The sequence below is a fragment of the Pseudonaja textilis genome, chromosome 4, assembly GCF_049901715.1.
Source record: "Pseudonaja textilis isolate UNSWEBS1 chromosome 4, rPseTex1.2, whole genome shotgun sequence".
Classification (NCBI taxonomy): domain Eukaryota; kingdom Metazoa; phylum Chordata; class Lepidosauria; order Squamata; family Elapidae; genus Pseudonaja; species Pseudonaja textilis.
The window spans coordinates 69,636,858-69,652,616 of NC_141993.1; the positions used below are offsets into that span (position 1 = coordinate 69,636,858).

At 34.2% G+C, this 15,759-nt stretch overlaps 1 protein-coding gene across 6 annotated transcripts in view; it reads left to right on the forward strand.

Annotated features, from left to right (window-relative positions):
* Positions 1 to 15,759, forward strand: part of MME (membrane metalloendopeptidase) — a 98,377-nt gene that overhangs the window by 78,140 nt on the left and 4,478 nt on the right. For all 6 annotated transcript variants that reach the window (XM_026701652.2, XM_087933332.1, XM_087933331.1 and 3 more), the window contains 6 exons: positions 321 to 401; positions 3,557 to 3,660; positions 6,243 to 6,301; positions 8,761 to 8,880; positions 11,468 to 11,601; positions 13,565 to 13,630. In XM_026701652.2, the coding sequence (XP_026557437.1) occupies positions 321 to 401; positions 3,557 to 3,660; positions 6,243 to 6,301; positions 8,761 to 8,880; positions 11,468 to 11,601; positions 13,565 to 13,630 (564 nt within the window). The remainder of the gene's footprint in view (positions 1 to 320; positions 402 to 3,556; positions 3,661 to 6,242; positions 6,302 to 8,760; positions 8,881 to 11,467; positions 11,602 to 13,564; positions 13,631 to 15,759) is intronic.

Sequence of the window (15,759 nt, forward strand, 5' to 3'; positions counted from 1 at the left end):
ACTTACCTATGCATTGTTTGTCAGAGTGCATTGTAAAATGAAGTAGTATATGGATGCCTCAAAGATGTTTTATGATGAAACGAGTCTTCATTATCCATAACATATGATGAGAAAAGCTTCAGATACCAATATCTCCATCTTCCACCTGAAAACATTTTTTATTTTCCCTTATTACTCTCATTATTTTTCTTGTTAGGGAAAAAGAAACTTTTAAGGATGGGAGAAAAGGAATATATACAGAAGAACTTTTGATCAGTAGTTTTAAAAACCTGATGGTCTGGAAGCATCCTATGAGCTTGTGTTTGATGGTTTATTTTTAGGCTTTGGCAATTAAAGAACGAATTGGCTACCCTGATGACATTCTGACAAATACTGAGAAATTAAATCAGGAGTACAAAGGTGTAAGTATTCATTAAATGTATTGTAAACAATAGATTATGTATGTCCATATTGATGGTGTAAATTTTAAAAAAATCTCATTTGACATATTATACATAGGAAGATGTCCTGTTACGATGTTTTTGCACAGATCTTATTCATTGCAAAATCCTGCACAATTTTAATAACCATCCACTATTCTGTACATATACAGAAATAGAATTTATGGCTACGGTATTAGGAGTTTTAAAATTACCCAAAGTTCAATGTCCTTAAATATTGTGGTTTGCCTGCTCCCTGCTTATTGAGGACCTATGGAAGGATTCCCCCAATAATTATTTAATTAAATTTAAATTAGAAACCACAAAACTATGACTATTATTTTATGAAAGCTACATTGATAGAGACATCTCTGATAAAGGATTTAATGGGAAATATGCCCTTGCTATTTTTTAAAGTAATTTTTTGTTGTTTGATTCAATCAAGAAGTAAAAATCCAATGCAAGATTAATGCCTATTATTAAAGGTTACAGAAATTAGACAAGTAAAATAGTTCTACCTAGATTCTATCTAGATAGCCAGATATGATCTCATGTTGAACAGTTGCCATTTTCTATTAATTAGGAGGTGTCTGACCCATTTCACCTTCATTTGGCAACTGTTTAAAATGCATTCAGATCATCTTACCAGCAGTGATACTTTTGTCCTGGAATGTGGTGAAGTTACTTTTGAGATTACAAATAGCATATTTACCTTCCTGGATGGAAGATATTATTGGAGTATCACGAATATTACTTATGAAAATCTTACAGGAGACAGTGTGGACAGATATAAAGCGGAGGCCCTAAAGGAATCTTTGTTTTGTAATATTTTACATCAACAAAGTTGACTTAATTACAAATTCTTATGGATAATTCTTAAAATCTAGCCTGGGTCAATTCTTACTGCTTTTTCTAAAAATCTGATTATGATACTTAGCTAGGAAAAAGCTTCATAAACTTCAATCAATCAGGCTACAAGATCCCATTAGGATGAGTTGTATTTATATACTAAATAATAATGGAAACTAGGAAGATAAAATATTAAAAAGATGCATTTTGGAAATTAACCTTGCAAACTTAGAGAATATTAAAACAGATTGAATGGTCTGAAAGATACAGACAGATATTGCTATTGTTACTATTAGAAATCTAATCAAATAAAACAATAAAAGCCATTTTCCATATAATACATCATGATAAGGAATTGATAAGAATATACACAGATCACAATTTTCACCACTGTATTCAGACTAGAACCCTATTCTGGCTCCACCAGCTCTTAGACTGTTAGGCTCCACCAGCTGTATTAGTTGAATATTTAATTAGACTGATAGTTTTGGGACTCTATTTCTATCTATTAACTATTGATTGATCAATCAATCTAACATTAAAATTAACTCTTAATTTATACTTTCATATTGTGTTCTTCTTTTATTACTATTCCAGCATTATCCCTTTAATGTAGGACAGGGGTGTCAAACTCGCGCTCCGGATGCGTCACGTGCTGGCCCCACCCCCATCCGGTTTAACAAAGGGGGGGAGTCCCGATACATCATGTGATGCTGCTGTGATATTGTGAGTTTGACACCCTGATGTAGGACATTTACAATACATTTGATCAACTGGAGTTTGTGGCTAAGTGGGTAAAGAGTTAATTGTGCAGACATTTTGCTCAAAAGTCTTATTCTTCTGAACTGTGCAGAAATGGGAACATCAGTTTGTTGTTTCTTGCTAGCTCCACTTTATTTGTTAGAAGGAGAAACAAGGGTAATACTCAGAATAACTCAGTGATTAGGCAGAAATAAAGTTTCCTTTACATGAAGCTCGGTTCTGGTTGATTTCATAAACCCACTTTGCAGTATTTTAGTAACAATCTCAAAGGGGTTTTTCCAGTGCCTTTTTCTGAGATTTTTTTTTAATTACTTCCCAATCTTGGAACTCACAACCACCATCCAAGTATTGATTCAGTCCAACTCTACATAGCTTTTTGAGATCCTCCATGTTTTGTTAGATGTTACTGCCTGACAGAATGCAGAGAAAAAGGAAGAAAATAAGACAGCAAAATAAATCTAAATGGAAGCAGCAAGAAGTAAACCAAAAATCCAATAAGCACAATAACTATAAAATGCTGATAATCTGCTAGAGAACGAAGGAAGAGAATATAATGGAATATCCTGAAAGAAGGGTATATTTAATCAGTTGAAATTTTGTACAGAACAAGCCATAGTAATTACAGGTAAAGCATGATATATAATACTTTTTCCATACCCGTGCTTTGCTATGAACCTATGTGATCGGGCTTAGTTTTTGGGGAGGAAAATAAGGAGAAAAAAATTCATTCAAATATTCATTTGGCTAGCATTCTGTCAGTGTGTGAGAGAGTTGAGGGCTTTTGGAAACTGAAGCAGTATTTGCTCTGTGAGCAAGAAGGAGACAGCAAGGAGCCTGGGTGTGGCTCAGCTCAACTGTTCTGTACTAAAGCTGGTTGCTGCTCTGAAACTGAAACTGAAACTCCTCACCTCTGTTTGTGTTTTGCATTTGGAACAGATTTCTTTTCAGGTGGGGAGGAGTAGTAGAACTCCTTAGCATCAGAGGGTGTTAATAATAATATATGAAATACTAATCCTTTGATGGTCATTTCAAAAAATCCTTTATTAGTTAGCACCTAGAAGCCAAGAGGAACATACATGTCAAATTTCAAGTTTGTAGGCTTTACGGTTCTGGAGGTTTTGTGATGATGCATGAGTTATATTTAGCTTTTATGTATATAGATAGTTGCTGTTCTGTGTGATAAGATAGAGGAGAAATTAAGAATCCTCCAGGAATGTATAGGGCTTGCACATGCTTATACTTCAACAATAAATATACTCTAAGTCCAATATTCGCCTCCCTCTTACTCTCCAGTTGTGATTACACAACATGTTTATTCATAGTTAATTAAATCAATAAATGAATTAAATCGCCTTGGTTTGCACAACACAGTGAACTGCAAGCTAGCCACAATGGCAAGGTTTATATAACACACCTAACTATAAATTAGCCAATCATATTTTGCCCTAATATTTTCCACAGTTTCTGTGTATCTTTCTGTATGCATAATAAATATTATCGCTCATTCTCTCAAATTTTTATTTAAGTTGACCTACAAGGAAGAAGAATATTTTGAGAACTTGATTGAGAACTTGAGATTTGCCCAGAAGGAAAGGCTAAAGAAACTTAGAGAAAAAGTGGACAAAGATGAGTACGTATTTACATAGGTTGAATTTAAATATGGATTGTTGAATATTTGTAAGAAGCATCTGTTTGTAATCAAAAAGACTACCAACTTTATGCTTGTAGTAATCATTCCTTATGCTAAAAGGAAAATCTGTTCCCCTGGAATGGATGGCTTCCCATAGTTAGGTATGTCCCTCCACTTTGCATTCCTTCCTCAGTCTATTCATTGTTGCTGCCATTACTGCCAATTTCTACAGTGTGTTTTTGAGAAAAATGTTTGTGCATTCATACAAATATATACTTGTACAATTCCCAACCTATCATTCACTCCTGAGTGTGGCTGTTGAACCAAAAATAGTACCTTTTCCTGTTATAAAGAAATATTTTGAAACTCCATCTGTAGCCCTAGAAGAATCTCCATGAGCTAAGATAGTCTTCTGGACATTTTTCTATAATTTTTCTCACATCTACCTAGTTAGTTCTATTACCTGACAGATGTGCAACAATGAGAGAAGAAATACACATGTTGAGAAAAATCCATCCTAAAGGACCTATTATAGAACGTGTCATAGTACAGTTGTGTGATGTGAGCAATTTCTATCCGATTAAGAATTCCAAATGATGTGCCTCCCAAATAATATGCAATCTACAAACATTAAGACTGGAGTCTCTATAACTTTCAACAGATTTTTGGGAGACCATCATTCAAACCTTCCTTTCTTTCCCTAGAAGGAAAAAAAAAGTTTTGCAGAAGTGGGGATGAATAGTAAATGAAGCAAGGCTCCTTAAACTGTAGAAGAAGCTCAAAAGCTTTCTGATTGGATGGGATGCTCTGATAGTCTTCTCCCATCAGTAATGAGAACAGGATCTACAATCAACCATGTTATTTCGAGCTCAGACCCTTCATATGCTGATAGAAAAGCACTTCTTTTTCTCCTTTGAGAATGGAAGTGAAGATACAAGTCTATTTGGGCCAAGGCAGACTGAGGCAAAATCCTGAATGAGTTGGATAGTACCAATAAAGCAGAATATTCATAGCTCAGGGTTGAAATGAGGAGAGCTTGATCCCAGAGAAAACTGTAGTCATAGTCCCTATGCACATATAAATGAATGCATAGGGATTATCCTCTGAAATTTAACCTCAGCTTCCAAATGTATTTGGACTAAAATTTCCAGGATTCCTTACCATCATGTGGAAAGCTGCCCAGGGATAACAATTTAATAAAATGATGATTTATGTGGTATTCCTGGCTCATTGAATTCCTATTCCATTCCTTTAACTGTGATGAAGTTATGTTTGCAGTAGTCCTCAGAGATTAGCTGGGACAGTATATCCTTTTTTTTTTAGCTAGTAGTAGATGGGGTGATCTTCACAGCAGCCAGTATTACTTTATCAGTAAATGGTTTCATATTTTGTTATAATATTATAACACTAATTCAACAAAATCAGCTTTTGACAAATGATGCGATGTGAGTCTAAACAACATAAGTGAACTGTAGAATAGTCATAATGCATCAACTCACCAAAGAACTCTTGTATTTACAGTATGGTACAACAATGAAAACTATAAAAAATAAGTATCAATAGTGCTGATATGCACAGGAGTAAATAGCGTCATGGAATAAGTCCAAATATTTCTGAGGAAGAATGTGACCTTGAGTATTTCTTGTATGAAAAATGTTATATAGAATTAAGTGTATGAAACCAATTGCACAATTGCAAAGTATCAAATTAATCAAACACTTTTTACAGTGGAAAAACAAATTTGTTATCTTTATTAGGAGAAGATTGAAATTCACATACATTAGTTTCCATGCAGGCCATGGGGAATAAACAAAGTAATCCAAATAATGCTTATTCATGGTCATAATTAAAAGTAAGATAATGAAATGTTTATTATGAATAACTAGGTTGAAATAATAGCTGTTGCTCTTGTATTTGTTTTATCCTAACAGGGCACAATTTACTCAGCAGTTAACCAGGCAGAACATTGCTTATTCTTCAAAGTAGAGTACATCTTTAAAATATGACTTTGATGTAATTCCCTAATTATGAATACATTTAAGTTACTTTATTTCATAAGTAATCCTAAAACCAAGAATTGGGAGCAAAGTTTATTCAGTTCCAAGATATTTCTGGAACATATTAAAAACATTTCAGTTTTTTTAAGGCCCAGTCCTTCTCTTCCATTATTAACAAATATAATGGAAAGCTAACAAATTTATGTGATTACTGCATATACAGAGGAGTGCTTTAGGAAAAACAGAAGAACTCAAGGTTCATTGCAGGGTTACATCATAAACATTAGCTTGTGGCTTATTTCATCTCAAGGAGGCTCATTTATATATGAAACAATTGAAAGATTTGCTGCAGGTTGATCCAATCTACCATCCCAGCCTAGCTAATAAAGAAGCCCACTAGCAAATAAAATGCTGTGCAAAGCTGAAGCCTTGTCATGGTGCTTCTTTCAATCACCAGAAGTGTGCCGTTAATATGCTGTTGTTTTTTTAATAATATCCTGATTTAGAGGAATTGAAATCTACTGTGTTTCCTCCTCCCTGGATGTCAACTTTAACATTTTCATGCATTAATTAAATTTTCTGCAGATGGATAACTGGAGCTGCTGTTGTCAATGCATTTTATTCACCTAGCAGAAATCAAATTGGTAAGTGAATATTGCTTAACTTAGCCTTTTCTACCTGCTGCCCTCCAGATGGGCCATCTACAATTGCACCCAATCAAGCTGATGAGTTGTTTGTAGTCCAGCACATGAGGAGGATGTTAGCTTGGAAGAAGCTGATCTAATCACTTGGGAAGGACAAAGTTATTTTTAGCCTCCCATCAAATCCCAGCATTCATATGAATCGGGATTGGATGAGGATTTGGAATTTATCTCCTTTCTATCTGCTCCTTTATACTGTCTATACTGAAGCTCGTATACGGTTGCATGCTTTTTGGACATCTCATGCTTTTAACCAGAAGCTCAATAACTTGCCATGTAAAATGCAGTTCTTATCTGAGGTGGTTTTATAAACTTTCTCTCTTTTGTGATTTACTTTGGCTACTTACTTTAAAGGTCTCAGTTGGAAAGGAAATGTCTATTTAATTCTGTTTTCCTTTGGAAATTGTGAAATATCAACCTGATAGATTCAACAGAGAAAAAAAAAACAATTGGAAGGGAGGGACCTTCCCAAGAGCATTGATTTCATTTCTCATGTTAGAGGAAGACAATCCTTTTTAGCCTAAAGGCAGTATTTTAAAATAATTATAGAAAAATAACATTCCCAAATGAAAATGGGACTGAAAATCTGGAAGCTGTTTTATGCAGGAGTCTTGGGAGTTTAATAGTATTCAGACTATTTCCAACTTCTTTGTATGTGAAAAAAATGTTGAAAACTAGTAATATTGCTACTCAGTCTCCACAACTAAATCTCTGAATGTTCTGGGTTTGTTTAGCCCTGTTTTAACTAAACAAATTTAGAAGAGCTAATGCTGTTATGTAATCACAACACTGATTGATGTTATTACCTCAATTTCAAACATACTCTGGAAAATTATAAAATGCTTTTTATTAGCCAAAGAGCGGTTTTAAAGAAGAAATGAATAACTAGAGATGGGTGTTTTATCCAAAATTAGCTCACCAGTGTGACATCAAGAAATAGAAAAATAAAATTTAATACTAATTAGTCAATTGAAAAGAACTATTTTCACCAATGGCACTAAGGAGGAGGAAGAGAAAATTCTTCATTTCATCCAAATGTATCCTTATAATTTGTTTTGAAGGAATCTGGAAAGAAAAATGGAAGATGAGAAAATTCCATAAATGGACTTTTACTTGAATAAAATTAAATTTTGCCCTAGTAAATTCATGATAGAGCCAATACTAAAATTTCATACTTCATTTCAGTCTGCAAAGAGTATTTTCAAAGTCACGTTGAAAATGTGTCTTCAAAGTGGAGAAAAATGAGAGATTTTTATAAACACTCCTTGGATTGAAAACATACTTCCTTGGATTGAAAACATACACTTTTATATATCAGAGCCACAAACATGGCATATAATTTAACATGTCATTGAAACATTGCAGTCATATCTAAAGTACTAAATCAGAAGTTAGACTTTTGATATTTTAAAAGTGAATATGTTTTCATTTAAAAGATATATACTGCAACTCTCAGAGTTTTCTATTAAGATTATTTTGAATTTTGTTTCTGTTTTTGAGAATATTAGGTCTCATTCCTAGTTTTGTTTCATCTTCATAAGCAATCCCTCCACTTCTTCCAATTCTATTGACCTAAATGGCATAATGTTTACTATGGCATCATTACGTAAGTGACATAACTTACCACAAATGTAGATGCAACAGACTTGTCTATTATTTGTAGGAGTGGGTATGTGCTATCTAAAATGGTTCCACTTAATCTGACATCCACTATAGGTAGTTAAAATCTCTTAGTAGATTTCTCTTGCTTTGGATGTTTATTAAGAACAATCTTGTTTTCAGAGAGCTTATAGATTGGTTGCCCTATAATATGTTGTAGAATCTTCTAATATTCAATGATCTAGTATCATTGTCATGCTTATAGTCTGTAGATCATTAGATCTTATTTGCCCCTTTTTTTGAAGACAGGGACAATATTTAACCTTCTCTAGTCTTTAATACTTCACTCATTTTCTCAGATTTCCTCAAAGATAATATTTAGAGGTTCAGTCAGATCACTGGCAAATCACTTCATATTCTAACATAAAATGTGTTTGCCGTACATATATAAATTCATTCAAGACCACTGTATAACTATTAAATTGAATATAATCTTTCTCCTTAAACCAGCTCTTCGCATTGTTCAATCCTCTCCTTAAACAAAACTTAGGCAAAATAGAAATTATTTGTTAACAGTTTTCCTTATGCCATCTTTGATTTCTGGATCCTGCTAGGTGGCATAGCAATTGACAGGATCAAGAGCCATTATACAGTCTTGCTATAATAAAAATGACTTTCAGATGAATGTAACCACAATGCAAAAAGAGCAATAACTGAATTTGATCTCCAGTTATTTCCTTGCTAGAATTTATTCTGCTTCAAAGTACTGCAGATAAACAAGTTGGTCTCATCTTTCTGTACAGTTTTTCCTGCAGGTATTTTGCAGCCACCCTTCTTTAGTGCATCACAGCCTAAGTCCCTGAATTTTGGTGGAATTGGTATGGTCATTGGACATGAAATCACCCATGGCTTTGATGACAATGGTAAGACAAAAAAAAAAAAAGCCCAAATAAGATTTCATAAATGTTGTACATTAAGAATTCAAGAGGAAAAGAGATATTGCTGTGTTATTTTTCAATAACATTTGCACTAGGAGAAAAAAGTACTCCACCAATTGAAGGTTGATTGATTGATTGATTGAATGATTGATTGATTGAGTGAGTAAGTGATTTGATTTATATCCTGCCTTTTTCTTCCCAAATTGAAACTCATTTTATATGAGCAACTTCCTACATTTTATCCCCATAACAGGTCTATATGGTAAATTGGACTGAGAAATAATAACTGGCTCCAAAGCAGTTTCAGTGGATGAGGATAGACTAGAATGACTAGAATGTCCTATGCTTGATCCAACATCTTAACTACCATGCTACATTAGTTTGATGTAACAGTGTTAACTTTGCCTATTATTATAAATGTCTTTTCATGTCCCTTTTGCCTGTCAAAAGAGCAACAACAACAAAAAAATTACCAGGCCCATGCTTCTTGGAAACCCATTATATTAAAATATCAATCAACTAACATAAGAGCCGTGGTGGCACAGTGGTTAGAATGCAGTACTGCTGCAAGGTACTTCTGCTGACTGCCAGAGGTTTGATCCTCACTGGCTCAAGGTTGACTCAGCCTTCCATCTTCCCGAGGTCGGTAAAATAAGGAGTCAGATTATTTGGGGCAATATGCCGACTCTGTAAACCGCTTACAGAGGGCTGTAAAGCACTGTAAAGAGGTATATAAGTCCAAGTGCTATTTCTATTTCTATACAAAATATCATATCAAGGACATTGATTGCAGTTAGGAATTCATAATAAAGCAACTTATTGAAAGGTTAGTCCTGTTATTCATATATCCCTATACACCTAAATATGCATCTAGACACTTACGCCTTAACAATTGAGACTGGCAACTCCATCACTAAGTGACACGATCAGTACATAAGGTTACATGTGATCATGACAATTTATAACATCCATTCGGGCTATAGTCATTAAGCATGTCACTGTGAGTCATTAAATGTGACATCACATAACCACACCTTGCAACTTCCTGCTGGCTTTCCCATTGACTTTGCATATGGGGAGCCAGCTATGAAGGTTGCAAATGGTGATGCTGTGACTGTGAGACATTGCAACCACCGTCAATGCGTGCCAGTTGCCAACTGCCTAATTCCTATCACATAACTGGAGAAAATGCAATGATCAAGGAGTGGTCATAAGTCTCCCTTTTCAGCACTGTTGTAACTTTGGTCACAAAAAGAGTGGTCAATAAGCGAGGATTACCTGGGTTTACATCTGGCCAGAGATTGAGATGATACAGAAAACAGACATATTTAGACATATTTAGCATTGCACTGTACTTTATTATGAAGGCAAGTTCTACCAGTCATTAGATGTAGAGGCAGATGGAAGCTTAGGGGAAACTACATAATCCAAACACTCTTCTATCTGAAGCCTGAAAACTCTCTGGGATAAGATTAAGCCAATGGAAGGATAAATATCCTATGCTTCAAATCCGTGGACTAAACAGCTTTTGGAGAGGGTGAAAGCTTCACTCATTCTCTTAACAGCAGAATTAGTTAACCACTACTAGATACCCGGATATATGGTGCGTCACTGAAAGGCATGAATACTTCGACAATGAGTCAGAATGATAATTTACATGAGAACTAGGTGTGATTTGGTAGTTCGAAAGGAAATACCCATAAGCATCCACAGTGATGCTGCATTGCAGCCTGTGTTCTTTATTAATTTTATAAATTATAAATTTATAAATTAAGAGTAATTTACCAACAGAAATGCAAAAGAATGGAGCTCATGTCATCTTATTACTACACAGGTTTCTCATTTTGGCTCCATTAGAGTTAGGAATAGATACCTTTTTCCTAATAAGTTTTCTTCCTTCTTTTCTTTCTTTTCCAAGCTGTGGGTTCACTACATATTTACTGATGCAAGGTGAGCTTGAAAATGGGTGCAGCAGGGCAGCAAACAAGTTACTTTTTTAAAAATATAGAAAAGGATACGGCACAAGGCACAGCTCCTGGTGGTAGTGTTCAACTTATGACCATCTCTTTGAAGTAACAACTGTCCTGAAAAAAGTGACCTGTGATTGATCCTCATAGTTATGACCATCGCAGCATCCTTATGGTCACATGATCATGAATCAGGTGTTTGGCAAGTGACTTGCAATTATGAAGGTTGCAGCATCCTGCAGTCATGTGATCACTGTTTGTGACCTTTTCACCTGGCTTCCAAGAAGCAAAGTCAATGAGAAAAGACAGATTTGTGTAACAACAGTGGCAAAAAAGGTTGTAAATTTGGATATAGTCACATAATGACTCACTTAACACCCATCATTTAGCGAAAGATGTTCTGGTTGTGAACATAAATTGAGAACTACCTGCACAGCCATTCCTACTTTGCATATATTGGAACTTACCTTGAACTCTTTAGGAAAGTTTTCTAAAAGAAACCCTACACTCTTGGCATATGTAACTGTGATACAATGAAGTTTTTATTATCTATGTCTTTCTCATTGTTATTTATGCATATTTCATTTGTATATGCATTATTTCAGGAAGAAATTTTAATGCAGAAGGGGACCTCATAGACTGGTGGACTCAAGAATCTGCAAACAATTTTAAAAGTCAGTCGCAGTGCATGATATATCAGTATGGGAATTTTTCCTGGGATCTAGCTGCTGGACAAAACGTATGTGGTTTCTTTTAATACAAAATTTATAATGTATGTTTTGTGTGTGCCCTTTTATTTCATTATGCAACAAAGCATATATAATTAGGGAAAGAATTCTTGAAAGGCTGGATTTCTGTTCAGTAAATCTAAATATGTACGGACATTTGTGTCACCTATCAAATTGATTCTCAAATTTGTTTCCTGAAAGACAAGTTCAACATTTGGGTGGTTGTCACTTCTCAAGGTTCATCTGCTCGAATTCAAAGATAGCACAGAAAAATGGACTCTGGATTTGAACATAATATTAAACTGATGCAGGCTGGGATTGTCAGGGAGATTGGCATACAGATCTGAAATATGCATCGACACACAAATACAGACACAATCCAAAATTTTAGCTTCAAACTCTTCTGTCCTTATCATCTCACATTCCTGAAAGGAGAAGATGGAAGCTTGTTTGCTTTTAAATGAACAAAAGATTTACCTGAACTGTAGAACTCCTGCTTTATTTCATCTTTGGTTTTTTTTAAACTAGTCTAAATCTTATTTTTTAGCCTAACTTAACTTTAGTCTTGGCATAATTAAACATTTCTGCACTATTGTCTAGATTTTTAAGGTAATTAAGATTTAAAATATGTGTTTTTATGTATTAAATGTATTCAGGATGAATGTTATGGAATTTATTATATATTTTAGCTGTAATTTTAAAATACGAAAGTGCTCCGGCATTTTGATTTTAAGTCTACTCAATCTCTGAAAGTTTTAAAGTTTTAAACAGGACAAATGTGGGGTACAAAAAAATTACTAGCAGGTTCAGCTCTCAAACATGCTGTGATTAATTAAATATAAAATTTTCAAGCTTCTCTGCATAGTAATGTTAGAAAAAGTGGAAAAAAGAGCCCATGGAAGCAAAATTTTGCTCACATGGGCAACACACAGGGCTCTAGGGCTGTGTGTAAGCTCTGATCTATGCATCTTGTTTTGTTTTGCAATTGTAGATAAAAATCAGAGGCATCATTTTCTACCATTTTCTCACTAAACATTGAGAGTGAGTCGAAAATTAGCTTAATATATTTTTTTATTTTTTTTTAAAGATTTTCCCAGATTTTTCCCCTTCTACACACAAAAGACTCCAACAAGCAGGAATCAAATCCTACCCCTACCTTCATATACAGGAAAGCCTTGTCTGCTTTCTATCATAAGCTCATCCTTATGCGTCCCGTTTATTACTAAAAGTGGGTTATCTTCCAGATTAATAGAGAATCACAGTATCAGCAGTTCAATAAAATAAGGGTTATTTGTTTCGGTTAATTCGATTTCACTTCATCTAAATATATTATACAGCTATACTGTTCTCCCTACAGTAGAAAATATTGATCAGTTAATTTGCTTATATGCTCTTAAGAGTTGGGGTCTTTTATTATGGGAATATGGGAGTATTCTCAAGGCAACAATGATAAATTCCATCATTTTCATTCCATTAACAGCCTATAAATGTACATCTCTGCACTTAAATAGAGTTTTTATTTTGAATTTCAAATCCCTTCATTTTGGCTGCAGAGTAACTACATACCCTTATAGAAATTCCTGGTGATGGGCTTCCAGAACCATAACAGCGATTTCTCAAAATTCAGCTTGAGATCTATGCAGTATGGCTTGTTTATTTTGTGCAAGCAAAGGACCAATTTTTATAGAAAATTGAATATGGGAAAAGGGAAAACATACATGTGGAGAATTTGAACCAGGTATGCAATAGATCATATTACAGACCTTCCTTTTTCTGTGGGATCCCTTTCACATAAACCAATAACAAAACATTTCTCTTTTAGATTTCATAATTTTTATTCCATTTTGACCTTGAAGACATCCATTGCTCTTCTTGGAACTTGATTGTTTTTAGTTAGTTAGATAGTGAAAGAAAAGAAAAAAAAGAAAAAAAAGCCAGGGTCAGTTTTCATTTCTGTTTTTTTTTTCCTTTCAGCTCAGTGGAATCAATACTCTTGGTGAAAATATTGCTGATAATGGTGGCATTAGACAAGCATACAGGGTGAGAAATGGCTACTTTCTTCACAACTAGATTATTTCTTGGAATTTATTCATTGAAATACAGGTTTCCAATTTATTTCGTTGACACAGGTCTTGTTTATTAAACCTAAAGATTTTTTCCTCCATATAAACTTATATACATCACCTTTTAATGTATAATTGGCAATCGTATCTCCCAATTCTGCTCTGTCTCCAACTTTTCTCTCTTTCTCTAATTTCCATGTCTTTCAGAAGCTTTTCACCTCTGGTGCATGTCACCATTATTTTTATTGTGTAATTCTGCAATTTCTGCATATAATATATATGGGAATTCCACACTTGCTTCCTCAGTCAGTTTCTCTCCTTTAAATGTTGTCATGCATTCATCATCAGCCAGGATAAGAAAGATAGTACTCTGCAAACCCATGAATTTGTATGTGTTTAATGGGCCCTCAAAGATACACCACTCCATTATTTCACTAAACATCTTCCCAACATTCCATCATGTTCTTGTTTCTTAATTTTTAAAAGCTGCTAGGCTGCTTAAAGAATTAAACATTCAATTCAGAACTGCTACTTATAAAAAGTAATCAGTAGATTCAAGGTTATAAATAATAAGTTATAGTGAATTAGGCAAACTATTGGGAGTTAATTTACTGAAATATCATTTCATAAAATTCTAAATGATGTAAAATTTCTTAGTAATTGAAATGGAAAGGTAGTAATAGAAAAAAAAATACTCCCTGCCTAAGATTGCTTTCAAAATTTTAATTAAATGTATACTTATTATCAAATTAATCAAATGTCTAGGACAAAGTACATTCCAACAAGGGTCACACTGTTTTACCCATATAGAGAGATTAAAACTCTTATTTTTACATGACATTTTGATATTTTAAAAGAATTTTTTAATCAGTAAACCATGATGAGTTTTACCAAAATAAGATACCTAAAGGTTGTAATTTTTTTCTTATTAATTGTACATTTCATACTAGTGCAAAGTGATTCCTATAGGCAATTTTTACTAATGATAAAATATATGAGTTTGTTCATGCATTCATTCAGTGTACTTGCTTTTCAATTTAACTTTATACTTTATGGAAGGAGTTGTGGGACATCACATTCTACCAGGTGACAAACTGATAAGCATAAAGTTGTATTCTTTCTCAATATAATCCATCACAGGCTGGGGGATCAAATTGGAAAGACAAGGTATAAAAATTGAACCCAAATTTTGATGCATTGGAGATGTGAGCTGATCTGGGGAAAAAATCTGATGATCATAAAAGTTGTGGCAGAGCTCCACAATCCACAATATGTAGTTTTCATTGCCAAGTAGAACAAACTGACATTTTAGAACAGATTGAAAACCATTTTATATTTTGTGTGGCATGCCAAATTGAGAATGAGGGAGGCAAATTCTCTAAGACTCGCAATGAAATTCTCTTGAGAGAGTGACTTCCAGTGGTATTATGTTGGGTAGGAGTTTCACCATCAGTCCTTTAGTCTTTAATCTGGCAAATAACATACTCACAACAACCTGAGTAATCAAGGTGTCCCACAATCTTGTTAATATAATAGGGATGGTATTCCCGATGGACATTAAGATGATAAGAGAGAAGAAGGTTTTAACCTTTTATTCATCTATTGGAACCAGACAGAAAGGTCCTTTTAAAGGGACCCTACCTTTCAGGATGAAATTTCAAAAGGATTTTAAAACAAGCAAAGATAGAAATGGAGTTTGGAGAAATGGCCATTTGATGTATTAAATGCGGTAGTAAATTACTCATGTGGAATTTTCTTCTGACCACATTATCTACCAATATTCAGTATGTACGTTTGTATATGTTTGTGTACCAAAACTAGCTGGCAATGCAAGCAGCATAAAAAAAAACACTGACAAACTTGGTTTACTATTTTAACTCTAATCTATTGAAACAATGAATGAATGAATGGTGTCTTTGCTGGCTTATTTTTGCCTCTCAGCATACCAATCAAGCATGGCAGGAAGAGTTCCTAAGCTCTATTTGAACATTATCCTCTGCCCATGTTTTTGAAGGAGAGGGAAAGAAGGCATTTTTAAAGGAAAAGCCATTGATCATCCCATGCTGGACCAATTTTCTCCTTTCCTGTTTATTAAGTGGTCATTGA